General features: G+C 50.5%; 2 protein-coding genes across 5 annotated transcripts in view; one reads left to right on the top strand and one right to left on the bottom strand.

Annotated features, from left to right (window-relative positions):
* Positions 1–4,661, top strand: part of RALGAPA1 (Ral GTPase activating protein catalytic subunit alpha 1) — a 143,036-nt gene extending 138,375 nt beyond the window's left edge. For all 4 annotated transcript variants that reach the window (XM_064460276.1, XM_064460275.1, XM_064460274.1 and 1 more), the window contains one exon: positions 3,949–4,661. In XM_064460276.1, the coding sequence (XP_064316346.1) occupies positions 3,949–4,103 (155 nt within the window). In that variant the 3' untranslated portion in view covers positions 4,104–4,661. The remainder of the gene's footprint in view (positions 1–3,948) is intronic.
* Positions 4,662–4,953: 292 nt separating this feature from the next.
* INSM2 (INSM transcriptional repressor 2) lies at positions 4,954–8,831 on the bottom strand. The gene has a single exon (XM_064460051.1). The coding sequence runs from the start codon at positions 8,829–8,831 to the stop codon at positions 7,419–7,421; it is 1,413 nt and encodes a 470-aa protein (XP_064316121.1). The 3' UTR covers positions 4,954–7,418.
* Positions 8,832–17,137: the final 8,306 nt, after the last annotated feature.

Genomic DNA, 17,137 nt, shown 5'->3' with positions numbered 1-17,137 from the left:
GCCTGAATCTCCACTAGTGGGAAGATTGGGAATTTTGCCAGTGGGTTTCTCAGATATTGCCAGAGAGGAATGGGTTTACCCAATAGTCATGTTTCCAGCCAGGTTCTGAAGAGCATTCTTTACTGGACATGGGCTCTGCTACTCTTTTGCCATAAACTTAATCTTCTTTGCTGTCTTCTTTCGCACGTCTGGCTCTTAGTTCCTTCTCTCCTACCCAGTTCCAGTTTCCCAGGTCTTTAGGCCGCTCACCCATCTCTTCCTCACCTTCTCGTCTTGCTTTGCAGCTGCTTTTACAAGTCTTTCTCTCTGCATCCGCTTCTCGCTTCCTTTCTTTGTTTCCCAAAATTAGTGAAAGACTTCATTGACTTGACCCTAGCAAGGCTCTGCTGAGCATGACAGACAACTTGGCTGGATTCGGACTGGAATTTGTAAGAGTAGCAAAGGGCACAAGCTGTACAAAAATGATTGCCTTCTTCCCAGAAGGCCGGGTGGAGGCGGGCTGAAGTACCTCAAAAGGCCATCAGAATTTACCAACATGCACAAATTAATTATTCTGTGTGGTCGTTCTCAGAAATGGCACTCAGGAAAACGCTGATCCAGACAAGAAGTTGTGATAAAACTAGCCGTAATCAGATTAGTCTTACCATGCAGCACCCTGTCTTAACATCAGTTCGGTGAATTTTTCACCTCTTTGAAAGACAGAACTTACGAGCAAGAGGAGTCATACCAATGCCTGTGTTATGATACCTCCGGATTCCTCCACCTCACCTCACTTCTAACAGTCTGTGTGCAGTTAGGATCCAATTTCGCATTTAAATAGTTAATTTCTGAGTCAACTAACCAAGATACTAGTATTAGAAGGTCCTAAAATTATCAAATGGAGTGTGAAAATGTTGCATTTCAACTTTGTTGATCCACCTCCTTGTTCAGAAGCAATTGACATGGCTTTACATTATGGTCCCAAAAATATCATAGCTCATCAGGCTATGATATTTGTCACTTGTCAAGCCTAAGAGATGAAAAATATGGATTACTTCCTGACATTTTTCAACCTCTTAAAAATCCTAACTCATCTGCTTTGTTTATTTTATATAACTTTCTGGTTCTAGGTCAATTGTCAATAAAGCCGCCTGATTTAACCCTGTTTTTATATTTTGGATAACTAAATATTTCATTGCGTAGAGAGATAAAGATAGTAACATTTTACACTGAAGACTTTAAAAAATCTCAAGGGGAAGCAAAACCTGCAAAATTTATATATACCACATTTAATATCCACGTGTGTATGTGCGTATGTATGTATATATAGGTATATATGCTTATCTAAAATCCAAAGAAACCGACTTACTAATCAGTCTGTTGATTGCTGTCAGACTTTAAATATATTTTAAGTGCCATTATTCTTCACTCTTCTGGTGTGGTATGTTCAGATGTGAAAATCACTTTACATGACTTCTGTTCTTCAATAGCTCTAAGTCAGTTTCTTAAACTGATTTTTTTTCTGTTCCCGTAAACTGGGACTGCATGTGAGTCTGTGCTTCTGTCTGCAGGAATTAGAAACGAGATTTTAAGATACAACTGGAATAATACCTTAATTGAAATAACAGGGGTTTTAAGGTTTTCTTTATGCAACCCATGATAAAATTTCACACCGGGGTTTGACCCTTTGACACAGACCAACTAGCTTAAACACTCTGTTTTTAATTCTTTACATGATTTCAGGAGTCTCGTGTTGAGACTGGCTGTAATTTTTAGTATGCTTAATACTGTGAGGCAGCTGGGGAGCAGAAGCCATATATCGAGTTGCCATTTGTTTTTCCTTCTCAATTGTGTGTATGTGTGTGGGTATTTAACTGTTTTCACAGATTTCAAACACGCATTTCAGACAATGTTTAGGATGTATCTCAGTTGCTATGAATAAGGTTGCTGGATCTGGATAATGTTATAGAATTCTTTTCTCTCTCTCTCTCTTCCTTTTTTCTTGTTATGCTTAGTTGGTAAGTATGACGCCGGATTTCAGAGCTGTTGCTTCATTGCACATAACTAACTCATCACTCTCTTTAACCTGTAGCATGAGCAGCAATTGCATAATGAAATTCGAAATTCCGTTTTCTGTGCTCATCTGTTAATACCCTTCAATCTCTGCGGTTCGTGTCTCATGTCTCACACCTGTTATCTTTTATCTTTTCTCCTCCCCCTTCCTCACTTCTTTCCACTCCTCCTTCCTCATCACTTCTTCATTCTCAACAAAGAAAGAAATGCTGTGATATTTCTTCTCCTTCCAAAACCTCCACTAGAAAGCATTGGCCACATCAAGGTAAAGGGCAAAGGCTTGAAACGGAAGGTCTTTCACGCTAGCTGTGAATGGTATGCTGTGCAAAACAACAACGGTTATTTTCTATTCTCTAACTTCCACCATTTGAAATGCTTTAATTCCTTGTAAAATTAGAACAAGATAGAATTTCAGAAAATGAGAGTGCATGTTTCCCTGCCGGCCTTTTTCTGTATGGCAGGGTGAGTCAGGCATTATCATGCTTTTCCAGATTGTTTGGCAATGAAGTACCTAGTTCACGAACAGAATTACTGTCACCAGCTGGGGAACAAATAACAGCCCGTTTTCCTCCCTGTCACTTCGATGGGTCGTGTCAGTTTGAAAAAGATGGAAAGTACCGTGCTGTCTCTCCGGAGCAGGCAGGTGACAGACCAGGCGAGGAGGGCGGCCAGGTTGCTACATCACTGACGGTTATGCCAATGTGTTTTAAATGTACTCTTAGACTTCTTACCTGGTGACCTGTGATTTTATTTCAGAGGAGTCTTTCAAAATAGATCGTGACCAGTTTTGAATGGTTTTTGGACCCCTTATATGTAAAATGTATACTGAGGGAGAGAGATCTTCAGTTCTGATTAGTGCATTATTATTTTAAAGAATTGCCAATAATAGCATGATGTGGAAGAAATAGCAAGTGATTTTCTGGCTTACTAAAGTCAGCGGGGGTTTCCCCATTGACTTCTGCAGGACTAACCTTCTGTCCGTAATCTGCAGGGTCAGAAGCGATCAGCGGCAGCTGAGGTAACCGAGTTCAGTCAGGCTGTCAGTCTCTGCAAATGGCTAATTAAAATGCAGTTTAGTTCTGTAGCTGTGAGTTCATAGTGTTAATTTTCTGTACACGGAAAGGAGAACATAATTTTGATTTCATGTTTTCTCCTTTTGTATCTCTGTGGAAGAAGGTTTTGAGACGGGCTGTTTGTAAGGGAAGAGCCTTGTCCTCTTGCAGTGAGGACTCGGGGCCCACTGTAGCTCTGGGCGCTGGGCTAATGAACTACATACCGTTATCTCAAATTCATCTTGTTCCTTTTACAAAGAAACGCTAACGTATAGTGCATCCAGTTAGTATCATCTGTTCAAGCTTCTGCCTTGTGGGGCCTGTAGGCATTTGCCTTTTGAAGCACTGACTAAAGTTGGGATGGGAGAAGGTATTTTGCTCTCCCAGTTGGCCCCCGATTCACTCCACCTCTTCAGCTGCATTCCTAGAGCTCCCTTCATGCGCAACGAGCTGATAACAACCGTCATGTTCTCATTAAAGACTGGATCCTTTTGGGTTGTAGTTTGACTAAGGAGTCCCCATCCCTGCGAGGGAACTGGAGGTCCTGCTTCTCCCGGTTACCGGGAGAAGGTCGCCCATTCAGTGCTGCCTCAATTGCCGAGAGCGAGGGGGTTCTGCAGTCCCGTAGCTCAGTGGTTTCTGGCATCATCTTTCCTCTAGAGGTGGATTTGTGTCAGGTGCTAGCTCCACGTGCAGTACCATCACCCACAGCTGGTAAAGGGCTAGGAGATGCTGTGGGAGTGACGGCAGCACTGAAATTCCTCTCTGCCCCTTATGAATAGACTCCCGCGCTGCGAGTGCGGAAGGCGGCACTGACCCGTCTCGTTCTTGCTGTCCTCTGCAGGCTTCTGCCCAGAGACTCAGCCGGGAGAAACTCCAGCAGCAGCAACAGCACAGGTGGATGGAACAGACTTAGCCTCTCCAATGTCTCCTCGGACTAGCAAGAGCCGCATGTCCATGAAACTGCGCCGCTCCTCTGGCTCAGCCAACAAGTCCTAAGTGGCGCGATGCCTGCAGCTTTCGGGTGAACAGCGATCGGCCACCCTTCCCGCAGCGACTCACCGCTTCCCGTTAAAGAACAATGTCTCTAACGCGTGTGCGCCCCTTCCCTGCATACCCCTGGTCTGTATGTTTCTTTTAAACGGTGACACTGGAATTTTACTTTACTATTTTAGCTTTTGGGTTTTTATCAAACTCCAGGCTGCCTTTTTTTTATTTTTTATTTTTCTCTTTTTTTTTTTTTTTTTTTTGTCTTAGTGCAGTTTGTCCTCTGCACCTTTACCTTCCTGGATAATTACGATATCTTAACAGTAGTCATTTTTAACTCTGGTTGATCTTGAGTCGTATATGGAATTGGAGACTGCAGTTTGATTACACTATATTTATTGTGCCCCATTGCAATTTTCTCTGTAACAAAGAAAGAAATATGTACACTTGAAAATGAATGTACAATTTTAAATTGAAGTTGCATTTGTAAAGTCTTTGTCAGATGTCACAATGCTAATGCACAGGATGTGTACAGATTATTTATGTTAAGAATAAAATAGTTAAACGGCCTTTCAAGCATTACAGAGTCCAAACGAAATAACTTGCTCGTAGCACCAACTCTTTCTTCACAAATCAACGTATCATTTCATAACTGTGCAGGTGCTGCCATAATCTATGCCAGAAAAACAACAACGAAAAATCACTGTGCTGAAATTCTACTTATGCTTGGCTTCCAAATATTTTTATAAAGTTAGCTTTTCCAAGTCCTATCAATAGCAAATCACATCAAGTTTCATGGTTTTTAGCCTTTATCACCGGGCTGCTGGGTCTAGATGTAAATTCTTGTTTCTTACATTTAAAAAAAAAAAAAAAAAAAAGAGAGGCACTTTCCTGATAGAAATTCATTGCTCTGATGATGTGTGCTATAGAAGAAAAGGGAACATGCTCCAGGAACCTGGCCTGAAATGCTGACTATTCCAACCCCACGAGTGCAGGTTAGTACACATGTTCCACCCACCCAGAGGTATTTTCCTACAGAAGATGAAATGCTGACATTTTGAGTTTGGCGAAAAACAAAATGCTGTTAACAAAATGTAGCATGACATCGGTACTAACTGCATGTGTAAATATATCATATGGGCAACAATAAAAAGATAAATTGCGTATTGTCTTTCATGTAGTATCTACAAATTTGTAATGGTTGAAGAGAAGACATGCTATTTAATAATACAATAAAATTATTCTTACCACCTTTTGTATTAGTCATTCACCTCAGTGATTAGATTCTTACTCCAACTTGTAGACGGATAGCATATTACACATGGAGCAGTTAAGTGCGATGCGCAGCTCGGTTTTCATTTGTATTAAAAAGTACACACGAGTTCTTAGGAGCCCTTTCCCAACCCATCGCAAGAACGCTGTACTGCAAACTTTTCCCCAGATCTAGTAAACGCAACACACGTAGCTCCGCAGGTAAGGCAAAGTGCAGGACGTTGCCTCCTGCAGGCTGGTTGTCCAGCGCTAATTGCAGGAGCAGTTAATAATCTGCCGTCTGGAGCCCTTCGTCTTTGACTGTACAAGTGGAGGAAGGAGAGCGATGATTTAAGAAAACAGTCACCTTCTCCAGGGGAGAGCTCATTTAATTGCATAAAGGGGCATTTTTACCTAAGTCTCCGTTACCAACAAATGATGGAAAAAATGCACAGCTTAAAACAACATGCTTTATTTCTGGCATACGAGGAGAGCGAGCTGTGAGTTTAGCCTCCTTCATCAGCGAGCAAACCTTGGCTGCGTTAGGTTACATGCTGTCAATTCATTTGTCCAGGTCCTGGAACTAAAACGAGAAAGTCCATGAAGCACATTTGAAATGAAGCACTTATCGCTTGCTTTCAGCCTTCAGGCACGATACACGTGCACCTTTCGTTGTGTGTAAGAAAATACAAAACTACAGAAATAATTGCTTTAGGGGATGCTAATCAAAAGATTGAAATATTTTGCATGCTCGTCTCAGAGCATTAGAACAAAGAACATGGCTGGGATCAATTTGGTTCTTCAGAATCACCAGCTGACCCACTCTGCCCTGCTGAAGTCAAGAAAGGCATGGGCTTTGTTCTAAATCCTTTATTGAATTTGCTTGCCTTATTTTTGGCCTCATCTGCTACCACATTTAGAAACAAGCACCGATGTGTGGAAAAATTAAATAAATACATAAATAAATACATAAATAAATACATGCCTGCTGAAATATCAGCAGCTGGTAAATTTGTCAGTATTTCAGAGCATTTGGCCAGACCACCGTTAAAGCCAGGGTTGCTTTGCTAAAGTAGGTCTCATTAGGGAGAAGGAAGGTAGCCTGTCACCTGCGCTTCAGCAACATATCAAAAGACCATTTCATGTTCTAATTTCAGCTGTTCACAAGACTCGGAGGAGCTCACATCAACAGGGCGGCTCACGGGGGAGAGGGGTCGGAGGCCACCCGAAGAGGCCAGGTGGGGACGGGGACCCTCTGCCTGCCCGCGACCCAGCCGTGCTTCTTGCTATTGTTCGTGCCGCGTTAACAAGCCACTAACAGAGCAGGTTTTGGAACGGGCAGCTGCCGGAGACGCGTGTTTTTGCCTACCGCACGGTCAGTCGCTAGAGTACAGAAACACAGAGTAAGCTGGAGATGCGTACTTAGCTATAGGAAGATCAACACCTCGTATTTTAATTAAGCAGACAGCACGATTAATTCTCCATACGTTTTGCTAGCTATTATATGACTTGACATTGACTTAATATGAACATTTACCTTCTCGACTATCGTAGCACAGCATACAGCAAACAAAACACCTCACAATAATTTAAGTGTTGAAGCTCGGGGGCTAAGGCTATTAAAACAAGGTCACTGGATCGGGCGCCTTTTCTCACGAAAAATAATTCCTCTCTTTAGATACCGTATATACAGCTGTACTTCCCTCCCGGGCCCGAGCGGCGCTGCGGAAGGAGTACTTCCAGCGGGCCGGCACCCGCCTCCCCGGCCCCCGACGGGCGCCCGCCGCCCCCCTCCCCTCCCCGGCGGGGCTGGGCACGGGCGCTGCCGGCCGGACCCGCGGGGACGGCGGCGCTACCGGCCCCGGCCCCGGCCCCGACCGCCGGCTAAGCCTGCTGCCGGGCTGGCACGGGGGGCGAGCTCCGCTGCCCACCGCCCGGGGGCGGCGGGGGTCCGCGGGCGGCTCCTCGCCTTCGTAGCCGTGAGTACCGCGGCTTTCCATAGGAATTACAGGGTGGACGGGACTCGCTCGGCTGGCCCGGGCTCCGGAGCGGTCCCATCGCGGGGCGGCGGCGGGCCTAGCAGCCCGGCCGGACGGGCACCTGGAGCAGCAGGACCTGCCTGCTCTCCGGCGGGTGGCACTTGCTGGCGTGCCGCGCCAGCCCGGGCGCGCTGAAGAAGGTGGCGGGGCAGTGCTTGCAGGGGAAGCCCTGCCGCTCGCCGCCCGCCGCGCCGCCCTCGGGGGGCCCGGCCGGCGGCGGCGGCGGCGGCGGCAGCAGCAGCTCCTCCCGCACGGCGTGCCACAGCCGGTGCTTGTCCCTGATGTCCGCCGAGGGGAAGCGGGCGCCGCAGAGGTGGCAGGCGAAGGCGAGCTGCCCGCGCTCCGGCGGGCCGTAGGCGGCGGGCCGCGCCGCCCCGTGGGTGCCCAGGTGCTTGCGGAGGTAGGCCTGCCGCCGGAACCGCTTCTGGCAGCAGGGGCAGGCGAACGCCTCCCCGCCGGGGCCCGGAGCGGGAGCGGGGCCGGCGCCGTGGGGGGCCGGGGCGCCGCCGGCGCTGTCCGCGCCGCCGCGGTGCTGACGGGGCGGCGGCGGCGGCGGCGGCTGGGGCTGGGGCGGAGGCGCGGCGGGGCCGCGGGGCCGCCGCTCGGGGCTGTTCTCCTTGCCCGGCGGGGCGGCGGCGGCGGCGCCGTCGGCGCTGGGGCCGGGCCGCGGCTTGTGCCAGCGGCGGTGCGAGGCCAGGTTGGCGGGGCAGCTGAAGATCTTGTGGCACTCGGGGCAGCGGTACTCGACGCGCACGATGCGGGAGCAGCGGTGCTGGGCCAGCGCCAGCGGGTCCGCGTACTGCTCCTTGCACAGCTGGCAGATAAACTCGCCCAGCGGCGTGCGCCCCGCCAGCGGCCCCGGCCGGCCCTCGGGCCCCTCCTCCTTGATGCGCAGCCCCAGCACGGGCGAGGTGGTCACCTCGTCGGCGAAGCTCAGCTTCCGTGTGGCCTTGACCTTCTTGGCCGGCGCCTTGGCCCGCGACGGCCGCTTCAGCGCGGGCACCGGCGGCGGCGGCGGCGGCGGGGCGGGCAGCGGCGTGCGGGGCTGCAGCAGCAGCTTTTCGGCGGGCGGGAAGGAGGCGGCCAGGGGGAAGGACTCGGCGGAGGCGGGGGAGCTGAGGCACCGTTCGAAGAGAGCCGCCCGCGGCCCCGCAGCGCTGCAGGGCCCCGCCGCCCCCCAGGCGGCCGGGCCCTCCGGCGGGGCGAGCCCGGGGCCCCCGCAGCCGCCGCCGGGGGGCCACGTCGTGGGGCAGGCGGCGGCGGCGGCGCCCTCCTCCTCCTCGCCCTCCTCCTCCTCCTCCGCCCCCTGCCTGGCGGCGGGGCTGCCCCCGGCGGCGGGCGGAGGCGGCGGCGGGGGCGGCGAGTCCCGCTCCGGGTCCCGCTCCCGCGGGCGCGCCCGGTAGGAGCCGCCGGGGCGCCGGCTGCGCTTGACGAGGAACCCGCGCGGCATGGCGGGGCGGGGCGGCGGGAGCGCGGCGCCACCGGCCCGCCCGGCCTTTATACCCCCGCCGCCCGCTCCCGCCCGGCGTCCTCCGCCCTCCGCCGGCGGCGGCGGCCAATGAGGGGCTGGGGGAGGCGGCGGCCGGGCCGCGCCGGGGCTCCCCGCCGCCGGGGCGGGCGAGCTGGGGCTGCGGGGCGGGCGGGGTGTCCCCCCCCCCCGGAGCGCACCCCGCGGCGCGGAGCCGGGGCGAGCGGCCGAGGCGCCCTCCGGGGCCGAGCGGAGCGGTGTGTGGGCCCGAGGCGGGCGAGACCCCCGCGGTCGGGCACGGCCGCAGCCCCTCGGCTTTGGGTCGGGCCGGAGCCTCCCCAGGTGCTGCCGGCGGGCGTGTGCGCCCGGAGCCGCCATCGGCGGCGGGGACCCGGCGGGCCGCCCCGCACCTCTGTCCGCTGAAGGAGCGGGAGCGGGGAGCCCGCTGCTTCAGCACCGCAGCATCAAGAGTTTCCTCCCAAGTAGCCAGAAAGATCTTGCACGAAGGTGAGGTCCCCGCGCAAGAGCAGAATTGCCGGGGCCGCGCCGCCCGCTCGGCCGCTGCCCGGTGCCTGCGGCGCCCCGGCGGGCAGGGCCGAGTTGCGGCGCAACGAACTGCGGGAGCGGCAAAACCTGCCCCCTCCGTCCTCCCCGGCTGTAATTCCCGGCCCGTTTGCGGGTGTCGCGAGCCTGGCGGCAGCTCGTGCAGCCCTGAAGCAAGGCAGTAGCTGGGTTTGCTAAACCGCTAATGGCCTTTCTAGCAAGGCTGTTGTTTCACGGGGAGGGAAGGGCGCTCGCAGCGGGGCGCCAGCACCCCCTCCGGCCCCGCCCGCGGCACCGGCGTCCCCTGTTCGACCACTCATTGATCCGAGCCGGGGTTTGAAGGCAGGACGGTGCCGTCCTGCCCGGAGACCTACTGCTGGCAGTCTACACAAGATGGCGTGCCATTGAAAACGAGCACGCCGAAGCCTTAACTCCATCCCTTGCCCGGGGACAGGCATCTCTTGGCACCGCAGGTCGGTCAGACTCACCGTCTCGGGAGCATCCCCCTAGCAGGAGAAATTAGAGGGCACCGGGAGAAAGGGAGAACCGGCACCTCTAGATCGAGGGGCTTTCCAGAAGTGGCAAGAAAGATTTGAAGCCTTCGCACAAGGGCGGAACTTGCCCCACCTGCCCGAAACGCTCAACCGCTTGTCTGTGTAAGCGGTCCGATTGTATTTGCTCAGCAAAGTCTTAATCGTGTTTTACATTACTCTCCCATTTTCCTCCATTTTAATGGTTGCACTGATTTTTGATTAGATTATAGACTCTGTGGGCTAGAGATCACCCTTTGTCAGTCCAAACCTCTGTAACTGGGGCCCACGAGCCATGCTGCAGCACAGTTAGATCGCTCCACTGACTGGCTGCGTGATTTTTGCCTAATATTTGGGTTGACCTTTGTAACTGGGACTTCCCAGCTACACTTCTCACTGAATAACTGGATCTCTGGTTACAGATCCACTGTTTTATACCGTTCCTCCAAGCAATATATAAATAGTTCTTTCAGTTTCCCCTTGTAGGCAAAGTTCCCATTAGTGTTTCTTTTGCTGTTGTCACATTGCAAAGGCAGTTTGTGGTACTAATGTCCAGTTCAGCTTTTGTCTTAAGGGGTGACGAGCCCAACGATGCCTTTTCCTCCGTAGGAGTAGCAGGAGGTGAAGTGCCAGTTGGAAAGCAGGTGTATTCAGTGCATTTACTGAGGCTCCAAACATTTTTCCAGTAAAAGCTATAGGCTGGACTTGCACCAGGGAGTTTCCTCAGGCCCTCAGTGTCCTGGGCCTGAGATGGCCCAGAGGTCACAGGAGGACTGGGAGGAGGTAGCTCAGAGTCTCCCCTCCTAAAGTTGCAGAGGTGGAATTGCTGCTCCACCTCCCCACCCACCGCTCCTTCTGCTGCACTTCTCAGCTCTTCCCCGTGATTTGGTGAGAGTTTGTCTGCCCCATGCTCCACAGTGCACTCAGGGCACAGCCTTCTTGTAGCCTTCTCTGGCTGCCTCCAGAAACTTTATTATCAGTTTCTGAGGTGGTACCCAAAACTGCAGAACCCATCATCCCGTCGCTGGCCTTCGGCAGCATGCACCAGCGCCCACGGATCTTTAACAAAAACACTGCAAAAGTATCTTGGGATTGAAATTGTTGCAGCCACCTTGTGATGCGTTTGTCCCAATAACCATATTGTTTTCTCCAGGCTGCCCCTGCCCCAGTGCTGGCTCCCAGCACCCTGGTTCCCACTCGCAGGGTCATTGTAAATTATTTCCCCTCCCTCCCTGCATTCACGAGTGAGTTTAACCTCGGTGGCTGGCCCTACACCCGGCTCTCGCAGCTTCTGAATTTTCTGAACGGGTACATGGGTTTGTCTTCTTGCTTTCAGCTTTTATTCCTCCCCAACATTTTATAATTAGAAAAAGCAGATGATTTATAAAGATATTTTACAATTTTGTGGGCACACACCCCCAAATCCTGGGGAAATTTCCTGGATTTTGATTCCACTGACTTATTAAATTCCTAGTCCCATCACATAGCTGAGAGGGCAGCACTTAACCCATCTGCACATCGTACAACAGGGGAACTTTATTTAAGGTTGGGCTTTCCTAAGCAAGAATCTGAATTATGTCATTGCTCCTGACAATACACTGCATTCCCTACAGTCTGATCAAATCAGGCTAGATTTGGTCAGACGTATTGGCTGCTCACGTATGATAGTCATCCTTGGATGACCTTAGATTAACCAAAGGGTTCATCCCACGATAAATAGGAAATCAAACTTCTGGTGGAAAAATGCAGTAGGTGGTGAGAAGAAAGGACACGGGCACTCCTGGGGAACGGGTAGGGGTGAGAGCAAGAGGACACAGTTCCTCCTCTTATGTCCCCAGACCGTTCCCTCCTTTCTGGTTGGAGTTGAATGCTGGTGCATGCAGGGAATGGAAACGAGAGTGGCATGGTGCCACTTGGCCTCCCCTTTGGCAGAAGCTTCCCATTTCGCGTGAAGGGCCTTCTACCCTTGCCCGTAACTCTCCTGCTAAAATAAGCCAGGGAGACCCGTTCAAGCTTTATAAAGATTCAGCAATCAGACTCAATGATGGCTGGATCAACCACTTGAGGACCTTCCAAAGTGAGGACAGGCTTCAGATTCCTGTAGCTACCTGCCCCTGTTGGAGCAGAGCGCTTCTGGTGCCTCCCAGAGTATGCCCCATCCAATTGCCTCCAGAGCACAGCACCGTCAGCTCCTGACGCAGGCATCCTCAGTCCCAGCGCCCATGCTCCGCCCGGGGACTGCGATCTCCAGCTGCAAGGTAGGAATCCCATTGCTCCCAGCCCCCGCCGTGTCTCCAGCAGAGCCTGGAGGCCAGCGCGGCCTCCTTGCCTGACACCTGGGAGCCTGCACGGCCGCTGGAGAGGAGGTGTAACGTGGTCCCCAAATAAAACATTGTTAAGCAAGCAGGCAGCTGCATTTGATGTTTTTGAACAGTCTTGGGGCATAAACAGCAAGAGGAATGTATGAGAGCAATCCCGACTGGGAGGGGGAAGGTCTTGGGTGAGGTCTGGTTCTCAGAGAAAAGCCTAAAAACTCTTCTGGGGGCTGAGGGGGGCAGAAAGAAAAAGAGAAATGCCTTTGGCCACTTAATAAAAGAAAAAAATAACCACAAGTTTAAAAAATAAGAGTTAAAAATAAAATAGAAAAGAACTATAAGCAAAGGATTAAAGAACATTTCTCTCCTTCATGTTTCCCCTCCCCACCACAAAAAAAAAAATTGTTGTGGTTGAGTTTTTTATATTTCAGAATTTCAAATAGAGTTGACTTTTAAATCTTCCCCCAACATCTGGTTTGTAATTAAAGGAGCAGTAAATAGGAGGGAGACAGAAGCCTCCTCAGAAGCCTGTCCTTGGTACATGACTCTCCAGCAATATCGCTAGATGAGCGATACCACCCCCAGGCTCCAGCACTTACACAAACAGAATCCGGGCTGGTTTTGGTGGCAGCACAAGCCATTTCGTCTTCCCCCTAGAAGGAAGCTGCCAATTATCTTGCTGCGGTTGGGGATTTGATGCTGGTGACAGACATTGAAGGAAATATCTGCATTATGAGGTTATGGATTGTCTAATATAACTGACCTTGCTGGTACCTTAATTGTGTTTTGTTTTACCTGAAGACAATCTGCCTCGAGGGGAAAACGATGCTAACAGCTGCTGTGTTTTCTTCATTGCTCAAATATTAACAAAAAGCTTTCCGTAAGAGAAGGCAGGAAACACTGCTCTGTGAAGGTACTCAGGCTAGAGGGATTTGAAGGGATTTTAAGACTCCACAAAAGCATTCAGCCTTCCTCTTTTTTGTAAATGAAGTGATGCCGTTGGTGTTGCCATGCTGCCATCACTAAGCTGATATTGGGAGGACTGTGACGCTGTGGCTCCCGTCCCTACTCTGTAAGGTGCATCAGCCCATCGTGGGGACACCAGGTCTTCTCCAGGGAGCAGCCTGACATTCCCAAACTTATACAAGTCATCCAAGAGTCTTGATGGGACCATTATGACTTCTGTTATTTTATTACAGATTTCAGCTGGATTTCAGCTCATACCCCACGGGCTGAAGCTATTTGCCATGACAAATTTGCCTGTAATGGAGGTATTTATTGATCTCACCATGTCATAAATAGGAAGCTTTGGCTTCCTTTGGCATGAGATACTCAGCAGTCTGTTTCCTACAAACATCATTATATGTTGTAATTCACTGCAAAAGATACTCCTTGTACGGAAAGGTCATGGTTATTAATTATATGAATAGCAATAGTGGCTTTCAGCGAGGCTGAGTCCCAGCTGCGCTTGTGCAGATATACGTGCAGATAGGTGGACAGTTCTGCATGCGAAGAGAGCAGCAACCGAAGAGACAAGAAAACGAGCCAGCAGCAGGATGGGAGATTGAAGCTCCTGAGTGGTGCCTATGCTGCGCGCTGGGCTGGGAAGCTCCGTGCCTACCTCCAGTAAAGTTCAGGCAGGACAGAGAAACCTGCGGTTTGCTTAATTTCCCAAAAGGACTTAATCCTAGAGGTTTTTGGAGAGCAGAGCCCAGGACCAGGTGAATCACAGCCACAAATACTTTGTTATGGCCACACTTCATCCTGCTCTTGTGCTGGCGCGGGAGCACCTCCAGTTCTGCAGGGACACAGTGCAGGGGGCTGAGCCCTCAGGATAATAATTATCTTTTCCTCCTTCCCCTCTCTTCCCCCAATAATTTTTTCATGCCCCTGTGCCAAGGCCAGCTTCTTCCATAAAATTCCTCCGGCTCAGAGGGGTCCCAGGGCTGTTGCCCAAGATCTTCTCACATCCCCACTCTGTGATATCCTGTCTACTTATCCCTCCATTTTCCTCAGGTTCCACCAAATTCCTGGTTCCCACTCCTGTCCAAGCTGCAGGTAGCTCCTGCCAGAAGGATGTCGTTGCAACTTTGCTTGCCTATGCAGAGGAATGGCAGAAATTATTGAGGAATAAGGTGCAGGTACATCGTGGCCACTGCAAAGCAGATGGCAGGGTAGGAGCTGTCATTGCCCGCAACAGTTGCAAAGGGGCAGAGGGAGCACAGGAGACGGTGATAAGGAAAAACAGTGGCAGGAAATGGGAGAAGGAGCACAAACCAACACAGAGAGCTGGCTAGAAACAACTGGGCAGAGCAGCACCCTAAAGAAACGAGCAGGAAAACTGCATTACAAAGGAAATAAAACACATCTGAGTTGGGTGCCTGCATCTCACAAAAGCAACAGGGAGGGTGACAGCTCCCAAAAGGAACTGGCAATTCATCTCAGTGCAGGGGATATGAAGAAGGGCAAAGGAAGAGCAGCACTGAGCCAGGGACCTGCTGCTCTTTTTAGAAAGCGCATCCCTAGCTTCTGAGATCAGTCACCCTCCTCATCCCCAAAGTGAGACCTGGCAAACACCCATCATGCACGAAGCATCAGAGGTGGGAAGCTGCAGCACTGGCTCTTGAAAGGTGCATCAGGTTGGAGGCTCTGCCTGTCTTTGGTGGGCCAATATCCATGGGCAGCCCCGGGGGGGGCAATGACAAAATGCTCTGCTGGCTGATGAGGTTGGAAAAGGCAAAATGTGGCAGTGCCTTGGGATGATCCACAGCTGAAGCTCCTCTTCAGCTGCGCTCTCCTCCCTGGGAGCCGGTGCCTGTTATAGAGGGCAAGGGCAGTGGCGGCTGGAAGGTGTCTCCAGCAGGGCCCAAGGGGAAGAGCGGCACCAAGCTGAAATCATTGCCTTTTGCAGACCAAAAAATTGAGCATGAATCTCATTGTTTTGAAAATATTTTTTCCAGTTAGAACTTAGTGTTGTTTACTCCAAAGTCAGACAAAACACTGGGGACTCAAACCCAGCATCAAGCTCTAAGTACTGCAGACATAAGCGATCCCTAGCAGTTGCCATTCAGGATTCTCCAAATGCATCTGTTTTGCTTCTTTCGTGACATTTGATTAAAGTCTCGCTATCCTGACTATTAATTAAAGTGCTTGGAGGCGAGGCCCAAATTTCACTTCCCCTCCCAAGTTAACCGGCTCCATCCTCATCCTCCTCCTCCTCCTCCAAATATGTTTTGCTATAAATTACTGGCACTGTTTCTGTTGATAGTCAACATAATCAAACATTTGTAAGCATGCTGTCTCTTCAATCTGTTCAGTTGATGCACTTTACCTGATCTTTCATTAAAGTAATCAAAACACTTGCTGTGCCGCGTCTAATGAATGTTGCATGTATGATTAAGTACTTTCATTCATATTGTAAGTTTGATTTAATGTAATCTGCCTTTCAGACAGCCATTAGCCTAGCTCCTGCGCGAATTCGATTAATTGGCTGAATTCTTCCAGATGTCCATTAAGTATTACAGGAATTTCTATGTAAAAACAGCAGGGACCGTCTAGCGGAGAAGCAAACAATGATATGTTATATTGCTGCCATGACTTACAAAAAGCTGGATTCATTTTCATTAATAAAACATCTGTACTCCTGCACAGCTATGCATCAAGATGCATTTATTTTATATGTTTATTTCTCTTATGACTATAAATAGACAGTTAAACAGAAGCACAGTATGTTCAGTTGGAAGATACACAAGCAGAACTGTATCAGAAATGAAAATAGCAATAAAGAATAGCGGAGTTAGGACTTAAAATAAGGATTGGGTGTTGTAGCAAACAAGGCAGTGACCCCTATGGCAGCATGGTATTTCTTAGCATAAAGGCATTTTTCTTTAGACCATTACAAATCTGCAAAACTGTTGGCTCTTGGATTGAAATGTCCTGCACCCGGTCTATGTTTACAAGGCTCATCGCACCTTTAAGTGGGAGCAAAAATGCAGTTCAGCATTTTTAAATGGTAGAGGGTAAAAAGAAAAAGTGCCATTATAATAAACAAGTCTGATAAAGTTTCTCTTAATTCTCAAAATGGGGATTTTTCTTCTTTTTTTTTTTTTTATAAAGTTGCACTTTAGAAAGGAATCACTTTTTCCTAAAAAGCAAAAAACCCGAAAGCCAGTTTGGGTGTTGGTGCCTGCTGTAACCAGCCCGTGTCGGGGAGCACGGTGTTTCGGGGGGTGGGGAGGATGCTTCTGCATGCAGATGTAGCTCCCTTAACTTCCAAATGACCTTCCTAGATCTGAGAGCACCTTTCAAAGGACACTGTGAGATTTCAGAGCCTCCTTGTCCCTTTCATCCCTTCTCCCCCCACCTCAAATACCCTTCTTATCCTTGGGGAATGAGCATGGGCCCGAGAACCCCAATGGGCAGGCTGGAGAAGCCTGGCAGGAGTTCGGTGCTGACCCTGCAGCCCTGAACTCAGCACAGGTTCATTTTCCCGAACACGCTGTACGTCTCCTGAAAGCCAGCGGGCTGTAGGGCTATACATGACACTACGTCTATAGCACTGTGCTGTGCTGAGTCAGAGGCTGTGGAAGGGAGCGGGGCCGCAGCAGTTCAGTGGTGTTGCAGCTCTTCCCGGCGATGCTCGTGCAGGCGGCTCCGCTTACCCAGGGGAGCAGCCAAATCAAGCTCTTCCCTCTCCTCCCCAACTCAGTGTTTCCTACTGCTGGTCAGCCTTAAAAGTGTGTTTGTCCTTGAAGTACCACTCCCATGCTGGGGAAATTATCGCCGTTTTCCACCACATCAGGATTTTACTGACCACCCCCCCATCCAAATTAGCAGAAGCTGGTACAAGCCAGTCAATTTTCAAAGGTTCTTTAATAGATGCTCAACTTGCAGGAGACAT

The sequence above is a fragment of the Phalacrocorax carbo genome, chromosome 9 (assembly GCF_963921805.1).
Source record: "Phalacrocorax carbo chromosome 9, bPhaCar2.1, whole genome shotgun sequence".
Taxonomy (NCBI): domain Eukaryota; kingdom Metazoa; phylum Chordata; class Aves; order Suliformes; family Phalacrocoracidae; genus Phalacrocorax; species Phalacrocorax carbo.
The sequence above is the reverse complement of the archived record's forward strand: the minus strand, read 5'-3'. Positions and strand labels throughout refer to the sequence as shown.

Bases quoted from the DNA above. Each gene is read 5' to 3' on its own strand.
- INSM2 (XM_064460051.1), bottom strand. From the start codon at position 8,831: ATGCCGCGCGGGTTCCTCGTCAAGCGCAGCCGGCGCCCCGGCGGCTCC.